This window comes from Micromys minutus (assembly GCF_963924665.1).
Source record: "Micromys minutus genome assembly, chromosome: 2".
NCBI lineage: Eukaryota > Metazoa > Chordata > Mammalia > Rodentia > Muridae > Micromys > Micromys minutus.
Genome location: NC_137971.1, coordinates 82,995,902 through 83,015,545, shown reverse-complemented (window position 1 = coordinate 83,015,545; position 19,644 = coordinate 82,995,902). Strand labels below are relative to the sequence as shown.

Here is a 19,644-nt window from a genome sequence, read left to right as displayed (position 1 = left end):
TTCCTTGGTTCCATCTTTGCTCACAGATAATTCCACTTACTTTTGATTCTTGCCATACCTTGATTTCTTCAGAATTAAGCACACATGACCTTTTAAGAAAGGTTTTTCATGGTGAGGAAATGAATTGTCGGAAAAGCAATGCCAGAGATGAATGAGACATTTTTTGTGAGAATTTTATGAATCAGTTTCATAGATGTTCCTAAATATATACCTCATTTTCCTTATAGATCAATATGTATTTACAGTTCTGGAGAAAACTGAAATTAATGAAACTTACTACTTTTTGACTTCTTAGTCTTGGCGTATGCAGGCATGTAAAGAAATGAGAAGAGCTTGTAATCTAATTGTAATCTGATTTTTTTCTCTTTTCTTTGCTTACAAATAAATCTATCTAGTAAATAATTAAAGAGTTTGCTCTGTAAACTCAGGAGAAATAAGGTTTACTGTCCCGAGTCTTTCTTCAGCAAGTTTTTTTTTTTTTCTTGATGGCGTGTGGGTAGGTGGTATTTTCCCATCTATCCTATTCACTTTTTAAAACTCACCCTGTGTAGTTTCTCTCAAATTGGATATGTATTTGCCTGCAGTTGAATGGTCTTATTCTTCCATATACACAAAGTACTTACAAATGTGAAGCATTTTAAATTCCCTGGTTGTTAGAATACTTAGCACCAGTTTGTGATTATGTAGAATCTAATTGTATGCTTAGTAAACAAAAAAGACAAGTATCTGGAAACAAGAACACAGCACCACACCACCATAGAGTAAAATAATTAAAGGCTGTGACGTCACCTGATGACGTTTCTTTTACAGGTGATCTTCAGAGATGTTGAGATCATTAAAGAGATCACTACATTGTAGGTTGTTAATTGAATTTTCATAACATGCTTCAATATTTTATTACTAATCCTAGTATTTGTTAATCTCACTTGTGAGGGTGTATAATTCCAGTGGTTCATCTTAAATATTTAGATTATTAGGCCTTTTATATTATGTGTAAACTATGTGAATAACAAATGTGTTTATTAGCCAGTTACTCTATTAGATAGTAATAAACAAATCTTTAATTTCTAATGAAACATTTGAGGCCTGATATATTTTGGAATTTGTTTGGACTTTGGAAAGGAACTCTAAGTACTGTTTAATAGTAAATTACTTCATTTTGGTTTACAGTAACACCCCTGATCAGATCATTCTGACCAAAGACACATGAAACATGAAATGCTAAATGTTTAAACCAAATGATACTTTCTAAAGAACTTTGGTTGTTTTAGGTTTGTTAAGTTTGCTATCTAACATATGATTTATAAAAGGACTGTTAGTTCTTCTTTGATACCAGAGTTGCAAATTGTGGATCTGTGGTTGATATTTAAAGACACTACCTTTTTTCCTCAATTATTTTGAAAGCTGGGTGTGGTGGCACAGGCCTTTAATTTCAGCAGTCAGGAGGCAGAGCAGGTGGATCTGAGTTCAAGATGAGCCTAGAGTACAAGCAAGGTCCAGGACAGCCAGGGAGGGGTACACAGAGAATCCTGTCTAAAAACATCAGTAACAACAACACACACACACAAAGAGAAAAGAAAACAGTTATTGTGCACCTGTTTAAATCAGAGCAACACATAGGTTCATACAGAGTTCAGTTAAGTAGGTTTTTAATCTATGAAATATTTGGAATTTTTGTACATGAAATTTTTTTTGTTTGTTTGCCAGATGGATGGATGATGGCCTAGTAAATGATATCACACCAAAACTAATAGGCGACAGACCTAATACGTACATATACACCAAGGCATTGGCAGAATATGTTGTGCAACAAGAAGGAGCAAAGCTAAATGTTGCAATTGTAAGGCCGTCGATTGTTGGTGCCAGTTGGAAAGAACCTTTTCCAGTAAGCTCTTTAAAATTGTTAAGCACTTGGGATTTAGAGTGTTAAGTTATAACTGTGTAGAGTTGGGTTGTAATTTAAGAGCAGGTTAATGTGCTGAGTGTGTTTTACCATGGTAGAGCTAATGAGCATAGAAAGAGGTAATATTACTCATATTTCTAAGGTACTTCTTGAGTGTATGGAAAGCAGATGAACAGTTTTAAGTTTTAATGAAAAATCACAAGTCTGACACTGTATTCACTAAAGAAGACCATGATTTTATCTGTTTCCATTGCTGAAAGCAAGTCCTGCAAGAAGTGTATTTCTCCATGTGTAGATTACAAAGCTAAGAAAGGTATAAGAGATTTCTTTTGTAACTAGCTACTAAAGAGAAAAAAGAGAGAGAGAGAGATGTTGGGATACTTTTAAATTCTCCAGATAAGAAAAGGCAGAAACAAAAGCTAGTAAGAAAGCTGATACAGGAAAAAAAACAGAAACAAAAAACCCCTGAGGTCCGTATAATCGGCAGTAAGTGATAGCCTCTCTGTTGTTTTGATAATTATTCTGTTTTCTTCTGATTTACTCACTAAATTTGAGGAACATGTATCATTTTTCCTCAAGATGCTGAATTTGTATAAAGTCAGTGGTCAACAGGGTGAATTTAGGAAAGTTATGGCAGAGTATATACTGTTTTCCCCTTTTAGAGACTCAGCAGAGCTGGGTAATCCTTTACAATACTTTGAGTTAGTCATTTAGGACCCCAGAGGAAACTTTTTGATACATTCTTGGGGACTAAGAACAATATTCTGCATGAAATGTAGATCTTTCATAGGCATTGGGAGAAAACTACCAAGTTTACATTTGGAGTTAGTACTTTCAAATAATAAATATATTTAAATGTTAATTTTAATTTCTTCTTTTTTTACTTTAATATTTTGCATCAGGGATGGATTGATAACTTTAATGGACCAAGTGGTCTCTTCATTGCGGTAAATAAACTTCTTATGATTTACTACTTGTATAAAATTCCCTATGTCTTTATACGTATGTGCATGTATACATACTTTGGCTATGTATTTTAAGGTGTTGTTTTTAATTTCAACAAAGGCAGGGAAAGGAATTCTTCGAACAATGCGTGCCTCCAACAATGCCCTTGCAGATCTCGTTCCTGTAGATGTAGTTGTCAACACAAGCCTTGCTGCAGCCTGGTATTCCGGAGTTAATAGGTATATGAGGCAACGATGTTGCTTATTTACTGTAGTAACTGAGAGAGAAAAGGAGCTTCTTATCTTAATTCCCTAGTCCTGGTTATGCTATATTGACAAAGTGCCTTTAGGCTGTAGGAAACACCAGGGTTCATTCTAAGAGTTTGTACAGTGGATGCAGTACCATGTGGATCCATCAGTGATAATGAAGAAATAATATTCAGTGTCATGAATGTACAAAATTTATAGGAACTGAAAATGGGGCTTGGGAGGGATCTTCCTGAAGGATGAATTAAGTCAAAGTCAAACTTAGTATAACTCAGAACATAATTAACCTGTGAGCATCCTTTTATAAAGACAGCATCGGTAGCATTTATAGTTAAAGCCTAGACATTTAAAAAATAATCCCTTAAGTGTACCTTTTATATATAAAAGAAAAGGGACTCGTTATCATTATGTCTTCCTACTTTGACAGTGCATAAGACTTAGCTGAGACACTTTGACTTCCTCTTATGTCTCTTTGCTTTCATCTTTGTCTTTGCAGACCAAGAAACATCATGGTGTATAATTGCACAACAGGCAGCACTAATCCTTTCCACTGGGGGGAAGTTGGTATGATTTTATGTATTTTTTGAATGTTAGAACATAAAGTGTTCACTGACTTTAATGTTAGAATATCCATAAGGTATTAGGGCCACTGAGTTACAAAGGTATCCTGATTTGAGTTGCTGTTTGGGAATAATTACCAGTTGTGCCTTGTAGTCCATCTTTAATGTTTCCCAGTATAAGAGTAGCCTGGTGTATGTGTCCACTCACTGAGGCAGGCCCCAGCTGTTCTCTTGTTACCTGCAGCGCCCTCATAGACTACATGTAGTTTGGGGCCAGTTTTTCCCTTTTTTCTTTTTCCCTAACTAATGAGCACACTCAAGCCTGATGTTGCCAATCTGTAGTTAATATTATTTGCACCTGTAAGAGTAGGTGTATCAGTTGGTCCCCTAGAGTGACAAGTGAGGGAGTTACGAAGTAGGAGACATTTGGACAAGGTATATTCTTCTAGAGTCAAAGATTGATAGCAGGTAGTACATTTCTTAACTAGCTCTAAAATAGGGCTAGTAATTTGAACCATGTTCGTTTTAAATTATTAATTGAGCCAAATACAAATGTATTTATGACATTGCTTTTTGCAGTAGATCATTTATTTGTAGCTGAAATTTTGTTATCCTTACAGAATAATTTGTTTTCAAAGTAGATTTGTGCTGGGAATCAGTCTGCCCCTTCCTTACCCACCCACCAGGCCTTGTGCATGCTAGCTAGGCACACGCTGTACTGCTACCTTTCTAGCGCTTGTTCTGCCTTGTCTTTTTTTTCAGATAAAGTCTCACTAAGTAGCTCAGACTGGCCTGGAACTTGCAGTATAGCCCAGGCTGGCTTCAAACCATTTATCCTGCCTCAGCCTTCCAAGTGCTGGAATTACAGCATATACCACCACACCTAGCTACCTTAACACAATCTTATGTGACATTGTCCTCGGGTTTTTCTGTAGCATTTGTATTTAATTTAAAGATTAACTGTCAAAGTGAGTAAGAAAAAAACTCTAAAGCGATTTCACAGTATTTTACGTCATGGTCCTTCAGGGATATTGAAGCATCCTAAGTGAGTGAGGTTTTATAGACATTTGTTGTGCTATACAGTTTTGTGAAAAATTCAACATAATATTCTTTGCCTAAGTATACATTTCCATTGAAGTGTTAAAATAGAAGATACCAAGTCTGATTGTGCTGATGTTGAATAACGTAAATAAGCTACAGTAGAGGTTAATTTTGGGTTGTTTTAAGCTTGTATGATGTATGTTGATTGAGTAACTAAATCATTCATAAACAAAGAATGATGATTTTCCTTTTCTTTTTTAAGTAAGTACAGTATTAAGAATCTGGAAAGAGGAACAGAAAGAAAGAAGCTATCGTGAGAGGTGAAATATAGAGAGTGACATTGTAAACTGACCTAGGTAAAACATTAAGATTTTCAGAGTGAATTTTAGTAAAAATTCATTCATTTAATTAAAATACTGGAAATATTTTAGCTCCTTGGAACCAGCAGTTTAATACAATCTTCTCTTAGCTGTGGAGAGTAGAAAAGCTTGTTTTTTAAATGAATGAACTCTGACTCTTTGGTAAAATATTTTGCATTGTACAAACATGATTTTTTTTCAAAACTTCATTACATGGTTATTATCAAAGCTGTTACACAACTTTTCTTCCTCAGAATACCATGTAATTTCCACTTTCAAGAGGAATCCTCTCGAACAGGCCTTCAGACGGCCCAATGTAAATCTAACCTCCAATCACCTTTTATATCATTACTGGATTGCTGTAAGCCATAAGGCCCCAGCATTCCTGTATGATATCTACCTCAGGATGACTGGAAGAAGCCCAAGGTAATGGTGACTAGCTCTGTCTTTTCTGTTCCTCTGACTGTTAAACAACCCATGCTTAACACTGAAATGCGCATTAACTCTGTATCTGTTCGTGCTTATGATAAGGCTTAAGGGCCTTTTGTGAATGAGAAGACTCTTGAATTGTCAGAAAAGCAAAGGTAGTGTTGTAAGTCACATTATTTATTCTCAAATTTGGGTGATAAATTAATGTCATGTTCAGTTCTAAGTCTAACTTTAGGTGCTTTTCTGAATAACAAATAATATTCAAAATGCTTTAACACTTATTTTTCCTACAGGAGATTATCTAAATCATTCCTTCAAGATGAATCCTTTAAACCAAGTATTCAGGCACCCCTATGTTAAGTTCTGTTCCAACAACCTAATGCTTCATTATTGGAAGGGTGTCAAACATACAGTACCTGCATTATTGCTCGATCTTGCACTCAGGTTGACAGGTCAGAAACCGTGGTAAGAAGAATAGCAGTAATATACTGTGTATTGGTAAGGTGGCGGAAGCTTGCTGGAGAGACACCATGTCGCTAGCATGAGCTTACTTAAGAGTTACTAACCTGATGAAGTGCAATCACAATCAAGATGCCAGGACATTTCCTAGAAATTGGAGATTTTTGGAGGCCAAGAATGGACCTCATCTTATTGAGTCTCCAAAATCCCATTGTAATAGGAAATGTCCTACTTCGGGATTGTCATTGTTATTATAAGCTGAAATTGAGTCTCTTTCCCCTCTTCCTTAAAAAACTAGGGGTGAGTTTTTACAGGGGATTCAGAGTAAAAATATTTTGCTTTAAAGTAGATGGTTTAGTTTTATCTGAAAAAATATAGGCTGCTTCTAGAAAATTACTTGAAATATCTTAGCTACCTGTTCAGCTTATAATATGGTAATTACAGTTTTTTACTAATGTTCTAGTTGTTAAAAGTTTAAACACAGAAAACTTGCTATTTTCATCTAGTTTTGATATCCTTTCTTCTTTTCTTGTTTTCATTGATGAAACCCTACAAAGTTCTTCTATTGTCTTAACCAGAATAGTTAGTGAAATGTTCTACAAAATGTTTATTTTAAAGATCGTGTTAGTATCTTTGATGGGCAAGTTCAGGATTTGAGTTTTTCTGTTTAAAGATGATGATTTCAGGACCTCCATCAGCTGCTGAAAAAAAGACAAGTTAGTCATTTGCCAGTTGCACTGTCTCAGGATCGGAGTAACCGTAGAAACTTCCAGTATATTGAATAGTTTAGAATGTTTTAAACTATATATTCACTATTGAAATAAGAGGGAATGTTTAATAGAACAACTTACAGAAGAAACATTTCAGGTTTTCTAGAATGATTTGCAAAAATAGTTTTGCTATGTTGGCATTTTTTCACGGCTAAAATTAGATGAAAGTAATGATTTGCTAATACATATCTGTATTAGTAAAGTTGATATAATTAGGGCAAAAAAGACAAAACTGGTTCCAAAACAAAGTAGATTTAACACCTACCTTACAGAATGAGTTAATTCCTATTAATTAAAAATTTAGTACCTTACAGAGAGAATGAGTTAATTCCTATTAATTAAAAGTTAATTCATTTTTGTTAATTCTTTGAGAATTTTTGTACAGCAATCAATATATTTTTATCATATTTACCCCAACTCTTTCTGTACCCACTTTTGTATTGTTTTGGGGGGAAGGAAGGATGTTAGTTTTTTTGAGACAGAGTTTCTCTGTATAACAGTCCTGGTTGTCCTGGAACTTGCTGTGTAGACCAGGCTGGTGTTGAACTCAGAGATTTGCCTGCCTCTGCTTCCCAAGTGCTGGGATTAAAGGCATGAGCCACCACCACCTGGTGTGTGTGTGTGTGTGTGTGTGTGTGTGTGTGTGTGTGTGAGTGTGTATACACACATTTGATAACTCATTGAGTACAATTTATGTTGTCTACTTATGGTGTAGGTGTGGGGCATTCCACTGGAATGTGTTAGGCCTACCCAGGGCCACATGCCTGAAGAAAACTGACTCTCCACTGACAGCTGTCAACTATTATTTGAGTTAAGGGTGGGGACACAAGAGACTCTCCCCCTCCCTTTTGGATGTTAACGGGCCTTACCTTGTTCAGCTGGGTGCTCAGTAAACTTAATATTTATAATAAAAAGAACAAACCCCCTATAGTTACTAAGAGTACAGAGGTCATTTTACTATCTAACAAGTCACCTCAGATTTAGTGATTAAAAGTCACCATTTCATTCTCTCTCTCATTAATCTTGGGATCAGGAACTTGCAGAGGAATTGGCATGTGTGGTTTTAGTTTAAGACTTTTCGTGTGACCTGAAAAGAGCTGAGGTCTGAAGGGAGGATGGGGTATTTGATCAGCCAGAGGTCAGGTATTGTCTCTTTCTCGTCAAGATTGCTTTTTGTAGGATCTTTTCAAGGCCTAATGGTTGCCTCTAAGAATTAACTTTTGCAGGGCAGCTAAAGTTGTTGAGCAAGTAACATGGAAGCTAGAAAATACTGCATTATCACTTTTGCCTTGTTTGTACTTTGAGATAGGATCTCATGTAGCCCAGGCTGGCCTCAGATTGAGATCCAGAATCATAAGCAGATGCCCTCATGTTTGGCTCACCTCTTTTATTTTTTAGTCACAAGCAAGTCACAAATCCTCTTAGATGTAAGGAAAGTGGGTGTTCTGGAGAGCATTCAGATCCTGGAAATGAGCAAGTGAGAGGAATGGCTTTCAGCCGTTTTTGGAATGTACAGTCTGTAACAGTTAACCTTCTGGCCCAGAGAATTCACATTCTTCTGCCTGAACAATGCAGTTAATTTTTTCTTCTACAAACTCCCTATGGTGTCAGCTGGATGTCAGGGTTTTACCATTTAAACCTGATCCAGTCGCAGATGTGGTTATTTATTGCAGATGATTCTCTTATGAAAGCTGAAACAAAGTAAGTTAGTAGCTGCCCATACATTCTACTTACGTTGAGAGAAGCATAATATAATGGCTTCATGGAAGGCACACAGCAAACACTGTTCTATAAATAGTTTTCAAGTGAAGTTCAGGTATAGGTTGACAGCTGGACTCATTCCTACTCTCCAACACCCCACCCCCGGTTAAAAGGGGCCCATGTAAGACTAAACAGACTAATTCTACTTCCTGCCCATAAAAAGTTAGACTCCAGGAAAGGTTCAGGACACTTTTTATGTAAAGGGCCATGTTGAAAACATTTAGACCTTGTAAGTACATGGTTCTGTTGCTACCACTCTGCCTTCATATTAAAGAAGGGAAGCAGTCATAGACAGTTTATAAATAATAAACATTATTGCTTCGATAAAACTTTATTCATAAGATAGTAATAGAGTGAACTGAGTGTTTAGGCTTTTGTTTGCTGACTTATGTTACAGAGACATTTTTATTGGCACACTTACCTTTTTTATATAAATTCATGAGGCTTTAAAACGTTTCCACTGTGTCTATTCTAAAGATAATCTGAAGATACGGACTCAGATTAGATAGATCAGCGCCTATTCATAAACCTCTTTGAGACAAGCTTTTGGGTCTCATTAAGATGTTGTGGAATAGTTCCTACAGATACTAAATCTTTTCTCCTTAAAACCTGTCATCCAAACAATAGAGAATGTGATATGTGTCTTTATAATCTAGAAAGATTTTTTTTTGTTTTTTATTTGTTTTGGTCTTTCTGTCTGAAGGTATCACATTGTAGTCTTAAAGAATCATATATCTCTACCCTGAATTTGATTTATGCTCAGAAACTATCTCCCCCCCCCTTTTTTTAAATTAAATAGTTGATGGGATATAACCTAGAATTTCTGAATTCCAGATATAAAAATTGCACTTTATGAACATTTGCTCTGTTACTATTCACATAGCCTGACAGTAGGTTAGCATCTGTCTTCTCCTGCCCTGTCAAGTCTGCTGCTGCTTTTTACTTTCCTCAGGGGTGACCTACTGTCTTTTTTTAATGAAATCTTAGCAGACTGGTTAACTGTTTATTGCAAAGGTGGCACCACTGGAGTGGTCCACTGAGTTCCTGTGCAGTGAAATATGCTGCATGCTTTTCAGCTCCCAGTCAATACAGCTGTGCTCCTCTGCCTAGCACTGCTCCACCCTTATAAACCTACAGTGCAGGACTTGCACGAATGAGAGAGATAAGCTACAGTAAGAAATTACTTTTTAAAGGATTCCTAAGTAACCTTTTATATTTTTTCCAAATTTCATTCAGACAGTTTACTTTCTAAGATCAGCTTTGTCTTCATTCAAGAAATCTTGAATAGATTATATTTTAGGAGTTTAGGACTAGCTTTTATTATCTTTCCTGTTACATAGCTTCAAATTCTGTAAAGCTTCCTCTGACTTTCTTTTCATAGCCCTTTCAGATTTCATTAAATGAACTCAAAGATAATAGAGTCATAATAGAGTCTTTTATTTAATTCTAAAATGCCACAAACTTTAGATTTTTTTATTATTGCCAGTTCTTCCCAGTACTTAGATGTATTTCTCTGTTGCACAAGTCACCACAACCATAATGCCTTAAAGCAAGTCATTTAAAAAAAATGTGTCACAATCTCTATGAGTAAGGAATTTTAGAAAGATTGGTGTAAATGGCTTTGGCTAAAGGTCTTTAAGCGTGGTCAGATGGCCCAAGACATGAACACTAGAAAGAGTTGTTAAAGGATGTGTGCATAGTGGCCAAGCAGCTTTCTCTCTTCATGTAGAATTAGACTGTCCATGTGTTGTCTGCACATGGTCTGGTTTGAGCTTCTTTGCAGAATGACAGCCCCAGGGGTCATTGAAGGTGACTGAAGTCTTAAAGGGTGAGTATGATAATGAGCAAGGCAGACCATTCTTAGTACCTTTCTTACCTAGCCTGTGAATTCACCACCTCATTCTAATGTGATGGGATATTAGTCTAGATACCAGTGTACCTTACAGGATGGGCGATAATAATCTATCAAAACAGGAATAACCTGAGTACTCTGTAAGTGTATAACATACAAACAACAAGGAGTAGGGTATGGTGCTGCAGACTGTAATTTGGGCACTCAGGAAGCTGAAGCAGAAGGATTTCCATGAGATTGAGGCCAGCCTGGGTGACATAGTTCCAGGTCAGCATAGAATAATTAAAACCCTGTCTCAAAAAAACAAAAGTAAATAGAAGCATCATGAGTTATAAAAGTTTACTTAGGCTATGTACACATGTTAACTAATGTCTCAGTTTATTTGGATCTTTACTTAATCAAGAGTAAGTAAATGTTGCAACTTATATAACCCTAATTTAATACCTCATTCTACATTAAACTAATGTAATTCATGATATCCAGTTTATTCATTTGCATGATTTTGAGTTAAGCTAGATGAAAATCTACTTGCTGTATATTTTGAGGTAATTGTAAATTCTGTTTCATAATATTTGGATTCTTACAGAGACCAGAGAACATATGTAGAATCATCATTAAGTTATTCTTCATTTAACATTACATCATTATTATAAAGTTCTTATAGCAACTTTTGAAAAGTTGCTTCATGTTTTTGTTGTTGTTATTGTTTAGTTTAGCATCTCTGAACTGTCATTTTTCATTGGTGATTCTCCACTTGGAGTTCATCATCCCAATGGGGAAGGGTGTGCTTTCCCTCCACCGCCCCCCCCCCCCCCCCAGTGTGCTAAGGCCATGGAGGCTGCCAAGTATCTTAGTACATAAATATCTTTATTTGTGATAGCTAAGGTTCAGAAACCCTAGATTTGGTAATTATTAAGAGCTGGCCTTGTTGTTAACTGTGATCATACTTTAGAAGTTATTGTAGTAAAGAAGAAATACATCCTCAGCAGGTACAAGACAGTGTAGTCACCAGCATTCACTCTATGGCATGATGAACCCGAGTGATGGTGCAGTTTTAGGTGTACCTTGGTTTCCTGATAATGTTGTCTGTAACTTTTTCATGTATATGAATTTTCAAATCTTCCTCCCTTTCCTCTTTGGAGACAGGGTCGAGTTGTAAAGCAGGCTACCTCCATGCTACATTCATGGCAGTTCTCTGGCCTCGCCCTCCCAACTGTTGGATTATAAGCAGGCATGAGCTACCATGCCTGGGCCCTCTCTTTTTTTAATAAATATTTTTTGAATCAAAGATTGATTTTAGGGCAGCTATATCATATTGAATGAAAATAGGCAAAACCTGATGTTTAAGGGATTAGGGAGAAAATGTTTCAGTAGAATACGCATTGGAAAAACGGTGTGAACTGTTTATTTGGGATGAAATTAATGTATATTATACTACTTGTGATACTGTATTGTTACAGCTGTTACACCTGTAAAGAAAATTTTATAGAAAAGTCTTGTTGATTAAAGCAACTCTTCCTAATCTCTATGGTTTATGATAGCTTTGGGTATTGGATAATTCTTTCATGTTTAATGGAGAATTTATTTTGGAATTCTTTAGTGAATGAAATAGTTTTTCTGTACATTGTACTGCCTCATTTTCTTTAAGTATTTTGGTTTGGGGGTTTCTTTTTAAATGTATTAAATGTGTTACCATAGTTTCTTGGCTAACGATGATGCTTTTATTTTCTTCACTATTTTTCATATTCTGATTTTTCTCCCAAGTTCCTCATTTGTAAAGTTCTTAATTTGGGGTCTTTCTAAATTTCATATACTTTAAGCTAATTCTTGAGGGAATGTAAATGGAATTCTTATATTTCTTGATTGTGTGTTTGGTGTATATTTGATTCAGAAAACTCTTAATTATTACTTGGATTAGCGCTTTGATATCAATGACTTGTGGCAAGTGATAATAAATAAAATGTCAGAGAAGAATAAGGTTCCTTGCCTTTAAAAAGAAACAAAGAAGTATTGTACTAATTTGTTTCTCTAAGGAAGAACATAGGTGAGGCCTGAGGAGAATATTTCTGAAAGTCCTCAGCATCAGTCATTGATTTCACAGCACATCCAGATAATCAGGAGTGGTGCCAATCACTGTTGAAGAGAAAGTTCTTGGTTTTTCTAATAGAGTTGACTAAGTAGCAAAAGAATATTTCTGTATATCTGCTTCAGTGATGCTGAAGCACTGGGACTGTAACATAGTTGTAGAATCCATATTATGGGTTCTCACTAAGAACAGGGTAGCTAAAAAGCAAAGGGAGACTAAACTGAATCCTTCTTGTGGAGCATGATATATAGAAGATTTGAATTTAAACTTTAGTGTTGGATATCATTTGAGAATTCTGTGCCAGCAGAACTTTTATATATGCAGGCAATATAAAATTTTAAATTCCCTTTGCTGCTGCTTCTAATTTGTTTTTCCATTTTGGAGTTATAAATTATTCTCCTGGGATGCAGAAATATTCTAATTCTCTGCTGGTTTGGTATACTTACTGAATTACAGTTGGGAGTATGTTGTTGGGACCTGTGTGGTAATGGAATTTTACCCATTCTATATAGTATATGAATCTCTTGATTTTTCTTGAAACACAGGATGATGAAAACAATCACTCGTCTTCACAAAGCCATGGTATTTCTTGAATATTTTACAAGTAACTCTTGGGTTTGGAATACTGATAATGTCAATATGTTAATGAACCAACTAAACCCTGAAGATAAAAAGGCAAGTATTTTCTATTTTGGGGTTAGAAAATCTGATCAGTAGGTACCCTGGAACATAGGCATTTCTAATAACCATGACATAGGAAAGTCATTGATCTCATTATATTTCTCAGTGCTTAAATCTTAATGTTTATAAGAAGATAAAATTTGTTTTGTTTTAAAATTGATACGAAGTATTTAACAAAGGCTTTTCAGATTAGTTGTTATTCCTTCCTGTAAAGTTGAGTTCCAAGAGAACTTTTAACATTTTTATGGGTTGTTTTTTTTTTTTAATTTGGGGAGGTGGACTCCAATTGCTTTTTTTTAATAATATGCTCTTTGTCATTTCATTTTGCTTGTTTGAAAGTTAAACTGTGCATTTTGTTTTGTTTTGTTTTGTTGAGACACTGTCTGGTGATAGCTGTGGCTGTCCCAGAACTCACTATGTAGACCAGGCTGGCCTCAAACTTGCAGAGATTTATCTGCCTCCTGAATGCTGGATTACAGGCCTGTGCTGCCATGACCCAGCTACCTCATATATTTCAGCACATGTATCTGTCTTAAGTTACACATATGCAGTTATTTTCTTTTAGGAATGTAGAAGTGCTAGGGATTGAACCTAGAGTCTGTTCTCAGTAGTTTACTCATGGTAATTATGACTTTGCTATGCTAATGCCTTGAACCCTCCAGCCATGTGCATGTTTTACATCTAACTGGTTCTCCAGTTCAAGCCCCACAATTAGGAGACAGTTGCTCCATCTATCTTCATTCTTGGAGCTTCTCTTTATTATCCTCTTCTTTCTGTCTGACATGTATTTAGAATACCAGAGTACGGCTTAGTTAGGAGACTGATCATAGTGAACTTTCAGCCTTTGATTGTCTGTTAGTCTTTAGTTCACCCTAGGGTTTTTGTTTTGTTTTTTTTTTTTTTTTGTTTTTTTTTTGTTTTGTTTTGTTTTTAACACTAGTGCAGCACATTAAGGATTATTTTATGGTCTGTCCATTTGGTTTAGTTGTTTGTTTTGCTGGCTCTTTGCTAAGTTTTCCACGTTTGGTGTTCTGGAACTTTCTTTGGGCTTTCTATATATAACTGTAGATGGGTGTTTTTCAGCAATTTGGGAATTTCTTAAGCATTTGTTTCTTTTAATGCTGCTACTTCTCTACTGTCTCACAGAATTGTTGTATGGTAAACCATGGTGTCCTTAGGTCTGTAACTGCAGTTAAATATTTTGCTTTTGGAATAAAGTGTAAATAATTTAACTTCTTCAACAGCAAGTTAGATGGGTTGAAACCATTCCACTGAGTTTGTCTACTTTCATTTCTAGAAATTTCATTTCATTAAGTTCAACTTATCTTAAGTATTTCTGCATACTTGCTGTAAATCCTTTCTCTCATAGCTTACATTTAAATGATAGGCAGTATCTAATTCTGCTGCTGGAGCCCAGTCGAAGTCATTATTTATTTTTCTTTAATTCATATTCTTTGAGTATTCTATTCACTTTTGGGGACATAGATTAAAGTTGAAGCTTTTTATAGAATTTGCTATCAAGGAGGCCTTCATAAGACAGGGCCTCTAAAACATGTGTTGAGGATTTCACCTTTGTGGAGGTGAATGTAATTTATATAGAACAGAAGACTGGGTCAGGGTCAGTTTTCCAAAGAGACTTTTTGTTTTTCATCCAGGGCATTAATTTTTAAGTATTTGATTTAGCCTGATCTATCAAAAAAATACCTTGGACATATAAACTTTAAAATAATTTAGACATTTTTGGTTAGCTTCTTTCATATTTTGCATTTGAAACCCAATGTGTCTAGCATATCTAATGTGGATAAGCCATAATCATTACATGTGGCTTGTGAATTCCATATTGAAAGTAGAAAACCAACCCATTTCACTAACTTGGTAGATAAGAGGTTTCAATCTAGGTGTTTTATTTGATTTTCTACTCTTGCTCTGAAGGTATAGCTCTTTTATTTTACTTAGTGTGTGTGTGCATGTGTGTGTGTGTGTGTGTGTGTGTGTGTGTGTGTATTTGTGTCTTGATATCAGTATCTGTTTTCTACATGCTTATGTAGAAGTGCTGTTCAGTATTCATAGTATCATAAGCTAAGAAGATGAACAATTTGCAGAAAACGATTTGTAACTATTTAAAAACATTTGTAGGAATGGAAGTCAAAAGTAGACTGAATTTTATGTTATTTACCAAATTTTTAAATCTGCAGGCTTTGACAGTATATTCTAGTAAGGCTTTGGCCAGCTTCGTGTATTACTAGTGGTAATGTGTGGTTTGTCTGTCTTCAACTTTATGGTCTAGTAGTCTGCATTCTTTTTTTTTTTAAACTTTATTTTAAAAAACAAAGATAAAAGAAAAAAATTTTAAACATTTTTGCATAAATGTATACAAATACAATTGTGTCAGTGCTTGGCTTTTTTTTTTCTTTTTTTTTTTTTTAAGGTTTGATACTCTGCATTAAGGTCTTACTAGTTACAATGAGTAAAAAGTACATGTAAAACAGGAGGTAACCCGGAATTAGTCAACGTTTTCTTGGTGTGTAAGGATTGAGCATGACGTTTTTTTTTTTTTGTTTTGTTTTGTTTTGTTTTGTTTTCTTTTCTTTTTTTCTTGAACTTCACACAGTCTGTGAGTTGTTTCTGGGGCAGTCCGAGCCTCTGGGGTTAGCATCCCACTATCAGTGACTGCATATTATGTCTGTTCTTTTGTGACTGGGTTATCTCACTCAGGATGATATTCTCTAGATGCAACCATTTTCTTAAGAATTTGGTTAAGTCATTGTTTCTGATGGCTGAGTAGTACTCCATTGTGTAAATGTACCACAATTTTTGTATCCATTCATCTACTGAAGGACATCTGGGTTCTTTTCAGCTTATGGCTATTATAAATAGAGCTGCTATGAACATTGTGGTGCATGTATCTTTGTTGTATATTGGAGTGTCTCTGGGGTATATGCCCAGAAGTAGAATAGATGGATCTTCAGGTAGTACTGTGTCCAATTTTCTGAGGAATCGCCAGACTGATTTCCAGAGCGGTTGTATCAGTTTACAACCCCACCAACAGTGGAGAAGTGTTCCTCTTTCTCTGCAACCCTCACCAGCATCTGCTGTCATCTGAGTCATCTTGGCCAATCTGACTGGTATGAGGTGTAATCTCAGGGTTGTTTTGATTTGCATTTCCCTGATGGCTAAGGATGTCAAGCACTTCCTTAGATGTTTCTCAGCCATTCGATATTCCTCAATTGAGAATGTTTTGTTTAGCTCTGTACCCCATTTTTTAATGGGGTTGTTTGATTCTCTGGTGTCTAGCTTTTTGAGTTTTTTGTATACCTTGGATATTAGGCCTCTATCTGATGTGGAGTTGGTAAAGATCTTTTCTCATTCTGTTGGCTGCCGTTTTGTTTTCTTGACAGTGTCCTTAGCCTTACAGAAACATTGCAATCTCATTAAGTCCCATTTGTTAATCTTTGAGTAGTCTGCATTCTTACCTTTTAGTCATGTCTCTTGTAAACAACACAGTTGTTGTTACAGTCTGATAGTTACTGACCCTTTTTGGAGAATTTAATCTGTACTATAACCTGTAATGTTGGAGTTAGATATTTGTTGTGCTGACAGACCCTTGTATGTGGTAATCGAGAAAGCTCCATCCCAACCTCAGTTTTAGATTAGATTTTTTTTTGTGCTTCACTTTTTTGTACCTATCTTAATTGTCTTTTCTGTTCTCTTTTTGCCTGGTCTTTAGTCTCTTGGATAGAATCAAAGTAAGACACAAGCTGGCCTTAAACTTAAACTTCCTGCCTTCTCAAATGCTGAAATTGTAAGCATGTTCTATACACCTGGATACCTGGCCCTTTAGGTTATGTGTTGTTTTTCAAAATTTTAATTTTCCATTTCCTTTAGTTGTGTCAAAATGCATTATTTTTTCAGTTGTTTCTTAGTACCTTACTTTAGAAAACACAAGTATTAGGAGATGGTATTCATGACAGGATTTTTCTGGAACTCTACCTGTAAACCAGGTTGACCTTGATCTCACCTGCCTCTGTTTCCTGGGTGCTGGGATTAAAGGCATAAGCTACCACCACCAGTTTACAGTAACTTTTCTTAAGCCTAACATTTATGGATACTCGGACCTTTTTTGGATAGTGAAAAACCAATACCTCTATTTTGCTGTTACAGGTCATTTGTTATTAGAGTTTATCTTAGTCTGTTGTATGCTGGTATAGGAGAATAGCAAATGGGTAATTTCTAATGAATAGTAGTTAGTTCACAGTTCTAGCTGCTAAGCAGAGAGTGACATCTGATAAATGCCTTCCTCCTGTGTTATTTCATGGTAAAAGTGCAAGAGAGACTAGGAGATTGAACTCACAACCTTACATCCTTTATTTGGCATTAATTCATTCATGAGGGTAGACTTCTCGTGATGTAATCAGCTCCTATTAGTCTTCCCCTTTCAAAACTTCCGTTGAAGATTAAACTCCCACCATGCAGTTTGAAAGGAACACAAAATTAGTGCAGTCTATGCAATACATACTCATATAATTAGTCGGGATCATCATCTTCCTTCTGCCATCCTTTTCGTCCATCTTCAGGCATTCACAGAGACTTCTGTGGACAGTATGGAGTCTGGCGTCATTCTACTTCATTCCGAAAGAATACCAGTTAGTTTGATTCTTCATTGTGGATAATACCAGATTGCTCCAGTTCTTATTCTCCTGGAAATATCTTTATTTTATATTATTTTTCAAATATCTTTACATTGGTATAGATTGTTAGATCTGTAACATTAGTTACATCTGTTGAACACTTGGAAAACATGGTCTTTTGGCTTCTACTGTTTTTAAACGTAAAAAAAGCAATATACAGCAAACCAGTAGCCAGCATCAAACTAAATGGAAAGAAACTTGAAGCAATTCCACTAAAATCAGGGACTAGACAAGGGTGCTCACTCTCTCCCTACTATTTACAGATACATACCTTCTTATAACATCTCCTTTGTGAAGTCCAGTCTGCATCATGTTGGTGCCATGATCTTTTCATTTTAGTACTTTGTAATACTTGTTATTTTTGGATAATGGTTCATAGTGAATAATTTTTTTGTCATTTCACAAAAATACCAGACTGCCTGTTTGCTCAAGAGTACCAAACAGCCGTAACCCTCGTATTTTTCCATAGACTAAAGTAGCATTTCTATAAAGTCTACTTTTCTAGATTTATCTACACTTTTCATCAGATTACACAATAGCTGTTACTAAAATCCTAAGCCAGAATTCATGCTAGGTTTTGCTTTTTATTGTTTGTTTAGTGTGTGTGTGTTGGTGGTGCTTGGTTGAAACAGGGCCGCATTGTGTAGCCCATTGACTTAGTCACTGTGAAGAGACATCTTGACCAAGGCAACTCTTCTTTTAATCAAGGTCTTGCTTAGACTTTTAGAGTCCGTTGTCAATGTGGAAGGGTGTGGTATCCTGCAGGCAGGCTCTGAAATAGTTGCTAATTCTTAGGCAGAGAGGTAGAGAGCCTAGGCCTGGTATGGGCTTTTGAAACCTCAAAGGCCACCCCCAGTGTCTCTTCATCCAACAAAGCACACTTTCTAATCCTTTCAAAGTGTTACACTCCTTGGTGACTAAGCATTCAAATATATGAGCCTATGTGAGTGATTCTTACTCAAACTACCACACAGAGACTAGCTTCAAACTGGTGACTTTCCTGCTTGCTGTGTGCCACCATGCTCTGCTTGATTACTCTTGATGTAAAATTTTTCTTTAGGAAAATTAACCTTTATCCTACAGAAAGTATATAAGATGAAGGGGAGGTTGCAGATGGAAAATAACTTGAAATGTATAATATCAGTGTAAGTAGTGAGGAGGAACATAGATATGTTGAAAGTAGAAAAGGTAATACTATAATAAATGTTTGTAATCTTTTCATTTGGGATTATAGTTCAGAAATAATTTTTGGCAAATTATAAAAAACTAAGGAAAGTAATAACTTTTTCTTACTCTAGACCTTTAACATTGATGTACGGCAGCTACATTGGGCAGAGTATATAGAGAACTACTGCATGGGAACTAAAAAGTATGTGTTGAATGAAGAGATGTCGGGCCTCCCTGCAGCTAGAAAGCATCTGAACAAGTAAGTGTGGCATGGGCTTGATGAATATTTTCTTTCCTTATGAAATATTACACGGCTTGCTTTGTTGAAGTAGTATTATGAATAAAAGTAATGTATTATATTTAAGAAATGCTTATGCTTGGGTATGTAACAATGCGGTATTTACCTAACTGAAGATTATTAAAAGACTGGAGAGATGGCTTAGTGGTTAAGAGCACTGGGTACTGTTCAGGGACCAGAGTTGGAGTCAGTTTGCATGGTGGGTCACAACTACCTGTAACTCTAGTTCTAGAGAATCCCACACCATCTTCTGGTTTCTCAGGCACTAGAAACATGTGGTGTACAGACATACATGCAAGCAAGAAACCACACACAAAATAAGTAAAGATTACTAAAACTTAATATCTTTATTAATGTATGTGTATTCCTGACTATGAAC

At 35.7% G+C, this 19,644-nt stretch overlaps 1 protein-coding gene across 1 annotated transcript in view; it reads left to right on the top strand.

Moving 5' to 3' along the window:
* The window catches only part of FAR1 (fatty acyl-CoA reductase 1), a 59,405-nt gene that overhangs the window by 35,641 nt on the left and 4,120 nt on the right, over positions 1-19,644 (top strand). The window contains exons 6-12 of the mRNA XM_080911830.1: positions 1,708-1,885; positions 2,806-2,850; positions 2,969-3,087; positions 3,611-3,678; positions 5,329-5,500; positions 12,977-13,106; positions 19,099-19,226. Coding sequence (XP_080767956.1) covers positions 1,708-1,885; positions 2,806-2,850; positions 2,969-3,087; positions 3,611-3,678; positions 5,329-5,500; positions 12,977-13,106; positions 19,099-19,226 — 840 coding nt within the window. The remainder of the gene's footprint in view (positions 1-1,707; positions 1,886-2,805; positions 2,851-2,968; positions 3,088-3,610; positions 3,679-5,328; positions 5,501-12,976; positions 13,107-19,098; positions 19,227-19,644) is intronic.